We start from the raw sequence: 9,312 nt of genomic DNA on the forward strand, positions 1-9,312 counted from the left end.
CTCTCTCAAATAAATAAATCTTAAAAAAATAAAATAAAAAGAATGAAAAGACAGACATAACCACACATAATGGCAGATATTAACTGGTAGTTTAACATCTTCCCACACCAAATACACCAGGCCCAGGTGGCTCTGGGGGCAAGTCTTACCAAACATTCAAGAATTCAGGTAATTCCAATCTTACAGGAACTTCCAGATACCAGAAAAAGGGAATGCTCTCACTCACTTTACAAGGCTAGCAAACTGACACTAGGCAAAGACAGTACAGGAAAGCCAAATCTCACTCTCAAATACAGATTTAAAAATCCTGAAGAAAATACTACCAATCAAGTCCGGGCAGTAAGAAACATGCTGGTTTCACCCCAGCAGGCAAACCGGGTTAATGCTACAATGTTGTATTAGAAAATCCCTTAAAATACTCCATCAGCTTAACAGGTGCCAAGAGGGGGAAAAAAAACAGAGCTCCGTAAAGGCAGAAAAGGAGTTTGCTATCATTCAACATCCACTTAGGCCAAAACAAATATGCACTAGAACTGTGCCTACACAAAACCTCAAGTAAACCAACACTTCGTGGTGTAATACGGAAAACATGGTGCTTTCTCAAGTACAACTCCCTGGGCCCCACCCCGCACCCCCTGAATCAGAAACTCCAGGCTTGCCGCCAGGGAACTTGTCTTTTGGGAAACGCCCTCAGGTGATCCCGAGGCGGCTGGCTACCCAAAGTCAAAGTGCCAGCGACAGAGCCTGGGAACTCGCTGCAACTGAAGCCGGCTCTCCCACCCGGCAGACCCACTGAGTCAGAATCTGTGTTTGGACCCGAAGTGCGGGTTGTTCGGCTTACCCAGGCTGGAGACACGCTCCTATAGCAGCTGTTCTCGAGCTGAGCAGCAGGCGGAGCACTGAACAAAATGCACACCTTTGATCTCCCCCAAGATTAAGTACATATGAATGTCAGTGGGTGGGGCCTGGGCAGCAGGTCTTTAAAGCTCCCAGGTGATTCTAATGAGAGCCAGCGCGCAAACCACTGACCTGCAGTATTCCAGCACATGGAAACTTCTATTTAGGGACTCCGCACCCTCTTGGGTGAGCCAGAGAAGAAGGGCGCGATCCTCGAGTTCTTTGCAGATACCGGTACCCGGGAAAAAAGCCTGCGTTTCACACATATACCACTGGCGAATTCTTCATATGGCTTACCAAATTGGAACAGAGGAAAGAATGGTCTTCAGTAAAGTGGGGATGTTGTGAGGATTCAAATGGGATGTACATGATCGCAACGGGCTAAGGGTTTGCCACAGGTTACACGGATCCTTAATGCAAGTTACTACCGAGGCGACCCCGGCTCTAACTGCTCTTCAGGCACTGACAGCAAATCTGATGACATCATCAGCAAATCAAGGCCAGGATGTATCTCTCAAAGCTGCACTGTCCAACACGGGGGCCACTAGTCCACGTAGCCCCTGAACACTTGAAATACGGCTAGTCCAACTTGAGGGGTGCTGTAAATGTAAAGTATGTGCCAGATGTTAACAACTTCATACAAAAAAAAGGGGAGGGGAGACCACTCACTAATCATTACACTGATTGCATGTTGAAATGATAATATTTTGGATCTACTAGGTTAAATATATTATAAAAATTGACTTCATCTGTTTCTCTTTCAATGCGGCTACTAGGAACATGGGTTACACATGTGGCTTGAATTATCTTTCTAATGGACCACAAGGTCTCAAAGGATCATGGGGAAGCCAGGATGTGAACTATTACTTAAACCAGCCTTTTCAAACTTTAATGTACATACAGATCACCTAGGGGTGTCATTAAAATGCAGATTCTTGGCTGGGTAGATCTGAGGGGCGTCAAATTCTGCATTTCTCCTAAGCTCCCAGGAGCCGAGGAAGGGCAGGAGCATCTGGACAATTAGCAACAAGGAAAAACTGTTTTGTGGCACAGAGGTGATGGGGACCTCTGGAGAAATGATCATGTCATGTCAGAGCTGGTAACAGTAAAGAAAGGAAACGGGTTGCACTCAGCCTCAACTTTAAAAACTCAGCTGTTCGGCCTCACAGCAAGAACTACAAAGAGGTGAGGGCCAGTTCCAATTGCCCTCCATCTAGGGACTCCCCTTCTCTCTCAGATGTGGAAGCATCAATGTGGGCAAGGAACACGTCAGGACCAGAAAGCTCAAAACGGAATGTCCACTGAACTTTTGCATATCCTGCCCGCCACATAACTAGTGTCAAGGGCAGTGGTCTCCTCGGGTCTCCCTGAAACCAAGTGCGGATCTTCCTTGTCACTGTGACCCACCCAGTACCACTGACAAGCATGGCTGGGGGTCACTGCCCTGCAGGAGCATTTCTCCTTTTAGCAAAACAGCTCAGGTCAATTCTAGGACTGCTGGAACGAACCCTGACAGCACAGTCCCTGTTCTCCTGAGGCCCCACCTAAGTCATCTTGGGGCCGAAAAGGAACTTAAGGCTCAGACGAGGGCATTTCAAGTGCCACCATCTGTGCCACGAATCCCCTTTATGGCCACCTCAGCCTCAAGAGCTCCCCTGAAGGGGAAAGCATGGTGCCGTGACATAGCAGCCCGTTCCGTTTTAAGAGGCTCTAGGAAACAATGCTTCCTTCTCACGGAAAGCCCAAGGACATGATACCAATATAGAACAATTATCACAAGTTAATGAAAGGACATCACTGTGTTGTCAAGGTCTGTAGGCAAGGGAATGAGAACAGAATGAGTTACAAACAAGTTACTTTTATTTTTACTTTCAATTATTACCCTTCAACTTCCCTTACCCCTTCCCACCCCCAAACATACCAACAAGCAAAACAAAAATGAACCTATTCTAAAACTGCTCATGACAATAGTCCAAAAATCCAGAGGCTGGGAATGCAACGTGTGAGACCTCTCCCATCACTGGACTCAAAGAACTTTCTTATTCATCTGCTAATGGACCACAACAAGGAAGGCTGAGCATGAGCTCCATTTCATCTTGCAGTCAGGGGATATGGTCTCTGTACATACAACCGAATTTGCTGAAATGGACACATCCAAACAACTCTGAACTATCCCTTCCTTGTCCAGTTCAAGTCAAAGAGCATGTACTAAATGTCTACAGTGTGTGGAGGGCCATGTTAGGTTTCACCTGGCCAGGAAAAAATGTCTCCAACCTCAGCCCCTTTCTGCACAAGCTTGGAAGATGAAACAAGTAATGCTGAAATATGCAGGTATTACATATCAAGACAAAGAGGGGGGACACAGCAGTACTGGATGAACACGAGTACGTGACATTTCAAAGAGCTACTTATGGAGTTATTTCAAGATACTGAGAAACAACTTCAAAGAACGAGAAAAGAGCATTCTGTTTTGGTTCTGTTGGAACAAGAAAGGCAGCATAGACCTGGAGAGCAATCAAGGCCCTGTATTTCTTCCCATCCTAAGCCCCTGAGTGAGAGCATCCAGTCTAGTATGGATGGAGGAGCTTGGCAGGGCCTCAAGCTGCACTGAGGAGCTAATGTAAGGTGTTGATTTGAAAAAGGAAAGATTTTCATTCTGAAACACTTGAGAAAAAGGCAGGCAATATTCCCTGGTGCAAGAGATCGCCTTGCTATTGCCCTGTCATTGTTGGTTATGCAGTACTACCATTTTAGGAATCAATAAAATGGAAGCTCGTGAGTACCAACGGCTTCAGGTCCATTTGAGGGAGGCAATCAAACACTTGCATACTTCAATGCTGACAGAAGAAGGAGAGCAAAGCAGAGAGGCTGCACCTACAGCTATGGAGGAGGGGGGCCAAGAACAGGAAGGACCCCGCTCTCTTACACCAGTTCTCCATATAGCGATGGCCTATATAATACATGAATGCAATAATAATAATAATAACGCTGCACAGCCTACAAAGGGGTACTGATGTACATTTGATTCTCTGGAAAGCTCTGAGAGCTTGGCGGGGCTCACTGCTCTGTCTTACAAATGGAGGAGACAGCAGCAGTGAAGTAAAATGACTTATCCAATGTCACAGAGTTAAGAAGGGGCAGAAATGGGACTTGAACCTGGCTTCCGTAATCCAAACTCAGGAAGCTTTCGGCCACCTCACACAGACAAGGGGCTCCTTTACCATTTCTTGTTCCTCAGATAGAAACAGAAAGAAAGCACTAGTGCATGATGCCAGTGTTCTAGAGGTGCCTGCTGCATTCTTAAAAAGAAAAGGATGAGACTGTCTAGGTGCTCAGGTGGAAAAATACATTGTAAACATTTAACATGAAAAACTGTCCTCCAACTACAGGATGGCAACTGGATCTCACCTGACTAACTCCAACTGGGTCTCCTGGTATCCTCCTGCTTTCGAAGCAGAGGAACTGGAAGAAGGCCTTTCTTGCTCTAGTCGTGTTTGTAGAAACAAATAAAATATGGCCTCAAGTAATTTCTGAGTCCCAGTAGTAAAGGGAACTTAACACTGCAGGGACTGTGGGCACTGCTGCCAATGTCACCTGAAACTAAAAGCTCGAGTCAACCATGAAATGCAGAGAAATGGCTAGAGAAAAATCACGCTTACTGGATGTCCAAAAGTGTATGAGGACATGTCTAGAATCATTCTTTTTCTTTAAAAGCAAACAAGGGGGGGGCCCCTGGGTGAAGTGTCGGACTCTTGATTTCGGCTCAGGTCATGATCTCAGGGGTCCTGGGATTGAGCCTCCTGTCAGGTTCCACGCTCAGCAGGGAGTCTGCCTGGGATTCTCTCTCTCCCTCTCCCTTTGCCCCTCCCCCTATTTGCATGCTCTCTCTCTCTCAAATAAATAAATCTTTAAAAGCAAACAAGGGAGTTCCACGTAGTCCTAGTCAGTAACAGTTAACTTTTCTTGAGTGCGTGCTATGTGCAAGACACTATTCTAAGCACTGGACATAGATTAGCGTTCAGTCTGGCCAACAACCCTTTGAGGCAGGTACTATTCGTATTATTATTTTCATTTTACAGGTAAGGACACTGAGGCACAGGGGTAAGTAACTCACCCAAAGTCACACAAGTAATATTAGAGCCAGGATTCAAATCCAGGGTCAATACCTTACAGGCAAATGGCAGCCCCTCTCCCTCCCCCATCTGCCAAAAAAGAATAATGAACTGAGAAACTAGAAAATAAAGAAAGCAGAACTTCAAAGAGGTCAGATGCAGGGAAGGGAAATTACTAAAGAATAATGAAAGCAACCTCTTATTCTTCTATAAAATGAAAAAAAAAACTTTAGAAATAACAAGAAACTCTGGCCTTTGAAATCCTTTGGCCACCAGTTCAAAATGTTGCCTACTAAGCCTTGAAGAGGCTCTGCTTTTCTCTTGATTTTGGAGCCTTCAATAAGAGCAAGAACCACATGTTCTTTCAGTGGTTTTTAAAGTAACTACATTTTGTTAATCCTCCTTTCATTTTGGAACAAAGAATATTTGAGTATTTGTTTATAACAGTCATTTTTTAGAACCTGTAAAAATGAAAAAAATTTGCTTTGAAGCCACTGAACATACAGAATATGAGAGAAGAGGTACTAAACAGATGAACTTGTATAGTAAGCCACCATGCATGCCATTTTACTAGCGCTTTAGTTTTTAAGAAGTTGAATGCTTCTTTACGCCACAGCTAACATCAAAATGAACTCGTTTCTTTACAAACCACACAACCCAAAGATTGACAATGGTTTCAGATGGTAGGTTCTCAGTACAAACCAGAGTGCAGGAAAAGAAATCTCTGTGTAAGGTAGCCTGAGGCAGGAGACACTGGCATGAAATCAACAAGGAATACTGACCTCAGCAGAGCCTTCTTGTAGCTAGAGTAAGGGAACTACTGAGACAGGGAGCGACTGGAAGACCACCTCCCTAGGTGTTTGAAAGCACTTACTGTTTGCATGTAAGAGAAAAAAATGCAAGTAAAAATGAGGCTGGGATGAATTTATGATCCAAGAGGCAATCACCAGAGAAATGATGACTCCATAGAATCTCTTTGATTTAGACAGATTTACTTTTGGATTTCATTATTTGCTTTAATGGAGCAGCAGCTGACACTCTTAACAATTCAATGTAATTCCCAAGTCACCCTCAAACATGCCAGCCTGTTTTATTGACATCATAGAGTTTCAGAGCTCTATTTTTCCGCATAGTGCTCATCTCCACTAGAAAATATATCATTGCTTATTATTTTTTTTTTTTTTTACTGTCTGCTTCTCCACACGTAAGTTCTGTAAGGCAGGCACTTAATGGTGCTGTCTGCTGTCTTCTCGGTGTTTGGGACGCTGCAGGCACACTATGGGCATTCTGGGTTTAATGGGTAAATGAAGCCGCTGACAACCTGATAAATATAAGTTAGAACTTTAAGGTAAGGAGACCCAACTGTTTAAAAGCATTTCATAACTAGAATCGAAAAGCCCCAATGAATCTTCTCTACTTTCACTGGTTTGAATCTACTCCATGGTGTGGAATCTCTCAAGGATAGATATGGTTTTGTGAAACAGCCAAAAGTCATTGAGTCAAATCTGGTGAGTAATAAGTGATCGTGCCCAAAATACATGTTGGATGAAAGCAAAATGTGTCTATAAATTAACACGCCTAATTGCCTTATTTGGCTGATAAACTGGTTTTGAAGGAAATTCAAAATGGTTTGAACTAAAGCAAAATCACTGGCTCGATCTCAAGGCTCTAAGGTGGATACCTTACAAGGAACAAAACTAAGCTGTGATTTAAAAAAAAAAAAAAAAGTACCCGGGTTACACAGAGGCCAAGATACTCCCCAGAGACCTGACTTGTGATGTTAGCTTTGCCATTAGGTTGCCCCAAATCTTGGGTCATATTATTACAATATTATACAGCGTTACACTCTCTGGGCCTCAGTTTCCCCATCCTGGAAACGAACAACTAAGAACTTCAAGGTCCCAGTCAATTCTAATATGCCATGATTTCATTCTTGTGAAGATCTATTATGTCTATTTAAAAACCAGTCACAATTCACTACACTTCATACTTAGTATGCGTCTATAAAGCCCATAATATAATCTTTGCAGCAGATTCATTTCATATTTGCTTAGGCAAAAACTAAAATTAGTTTTCACTTCCTGAGCGCAGCAAAAGACAGTTAAGGGAGGCAACCCGGCAAAGGGCGCTTGCTCGTGCCTGTGCACACTTCCGACTGCGTATCAGGGAACTAACCGTTCCCTCTCAGATCTCCTCTCAACTGTTGCAAAAGCAGATAAACCTCCCGTGCGTGACACCGAAACTCTGTTAGAGAGACCCCATGGGGCTTCCCAGCCAGCACCGGGCTGCGGCCGCTCCGCAAGACCCACTAGGGATGCGGCGGGCACCCACCCCAGGCGGAGGGCCAAGGCGAGGACCAGCCGCGGCGCGTCGCCTGGGAGGCAGGACGGCCGCCCAGCCGGGTCGCCGCTCCAGGACGGGGAAGCAAAGTCCGGGGAGCGGCCGCGACGCCCCCAGAGTTCCCCCCTCGGCCCCGATCCCCGTCCCGACCTTCGCCCGTCGCCGGCCCGGGACCTTGGGCGGGGAGAACAGGAGGAAGCCAGAGGCACCTGCCTGCGGCTGCCCGGCCTCACTCAGCCCTGGCCGGCAGGGACAGCGAGGCGCTTGGGCGAACCCCCCCCACCCCACCTACACCCGCGGGTGCAGCGAGGACCCGCCGGACCCGTCGGCCCGGGGAGTCCCAACTTCCTCCTCCCGGCTCTCCCACCACAGGTCCCCGCAGCGCCCGGCTCAGAGCCAGGCCAGCCGCGAGCGCGCACCCACCTCGGGCTCCGGACACCACCGCCGTTGCCAGGCTGCTCGGCTCCCGGGCCCCGCTCCGCCCCCTCCAGGGCCCGCCCCCTGCGGCCTCCCCGCCTCTGGCCACCGCCCGCCGCCCTCCTCCCCGTGCCGGTTGGTGGGGGTGCATCACGTGACATGGGTGAGGCGGGCGGAAGGCGCCGGGAAAGCCTCGGCAGCCGCCCCGAGGGGCGGGGCTCTTCACCCGGGAGGCTGCTGGGAAGCCCTCTTTGAAAGGTCCGGCGCGTGGAGGCATCTGGAAGTTGTAGTTCTAAATACGATGCCAGTGGGCAGGGCCCAGATGCTGGGAGCCGCCCCTGTGAGGGAAGTTGGAGTAGAAGCCGGACGGAGGCCGCTGGGAAGCGTAGTCCCAGGACTCCTCTGTGTCCCGTTGTTTTTTTTTTCCAATAAAGGGGAAAGACGGAGGGAAAACTTCTCTAGATAAAACTTTAGCGGATGTCACTACATGGAGCTGTTATTGGGCACATAGGGTGGGCTGCGTGAAGTTGAGATACTATAAGGGGGAAAAAAAAGAAATTTCACTGACTCTGGCACAGAATCTACAATTCACAAACCGAATGAACAGCTGAGGTGTACTTCGTGCTGTGCTAGCATCTTTCCAAGAACTCTCTTGAGACTTAGTGAAAGGAAACATTTCAGGACGAAGTTCCTTCTGCTTTTCTGAGGTTTGGGGCAGGCGACCATTAGCACAGTAAAAAGAAAGGAAAAGGGAAAAAAAACCGGAAGACATCTTCAAGAAGACAATTCCATGCGCAATCAAATAAAACAAGCTTAAGGTGACACATAGAAGAATCGGTGTAATATTCCTTGTGCTGCATAATAATGATATATATATATAATATATATGAGCAGTTCAAGTAAATGAAGGTAAATAGGAGCACTTCAACATCTTTTTTTCCTCTTATATTTGTTAGTACTCCAGTATCTAAAAAATTGTTTTACCTGATACCAGTGTGTGTATTCATATGTATTTATATACAGTCGTATATCACTATATGTATACACACTATACACACACGCATTAAACCCACTGCAGAGCCCAGACTTCTTAAATGAGTAACAAGGCCCTTCAGGCTCCAACCCACCTATTCTCCCAATGTGCCTCTTCTCTCTCCTCGCCCCAAATTCTGGTCTAATCACAGAGAACTTCTTTCTCTTCTCTGGATGCACCATGTTCTCTCCTCCTTCCAGCCCTTTGCACTTGCTGTTTCTTTCTCCTGGATTGGCCAAACTCCTGGAAGGGCGGCAGAATAGCACTTGTTCCTGGGCCAGGAAGAATTAGCCCTCGCAGAGCCCTTCTCATCGCCCTGATGTCATCATTTGCTTACATGTCAGCCTGCCAATTCCCCTCCCCAGACTGTGAACTCCTTTGAATCACATTCACAAGAGTGCTCAGTAAATGCTTCTTGATTGCATGCATTGCATGCCAGAGCGGCTCCCTGGGGGGCTACTGAATAATCTGTGAGTCTTGGAGCAGAGGGAGAGGGGAAAATGTGGACTGAGA

The 9,312-nt window shown here is 46.7% G+C and overlaps 1 protein-coding gene across 3 annotated transcripts in view; it reads right to left on the reverse strand.

Annotated features, from left to right (window-relative positions):
- The window catches only part of MTM1 (myotubularin 1), a 96,364-nt gene extending 88,524 nt beyond the window's left edge, over window positions 1-7,840 (reverse strand). Inside the window, exon 1 of one of the 3 annotated variants that reach the window (XM_027608331.1) lies at window positions 1,030-1,471. In XM_027608331.1, coding sequence (XP_027464132.1) covers window positions 1,030-1,163 — 134 coding nt within the window. In that variant the 5' untranslated portion in view covers window positions 1,164-1,471. Of the gene's footprint in view, window positions 1-1,029; window positions 1,472-7,772 lie in introns of those variants that run through there. The other 2 variants (XM_027608332.1, XM_027608330.1) reach the window with 2 other exon arrangements.
- Window positions 7,841-9,312: the final 1,472 nt, after the last annotated feature.

The sequence above is a fragment of the Zalophus californianus genome, chromosome X, assembly GCF_009762305.2.
Source record: "Zalophus californianus isolate mZalCal1 chromosome X, mZalCal1.pri.v2, whole genome shotgun sequence".
Classification (NCBI taxonomy): Eukaryota; Metazoa; Chordata; class Mammalia; order Carnivora; family Otariidae; genus Zalophus; species Zalophus californianus.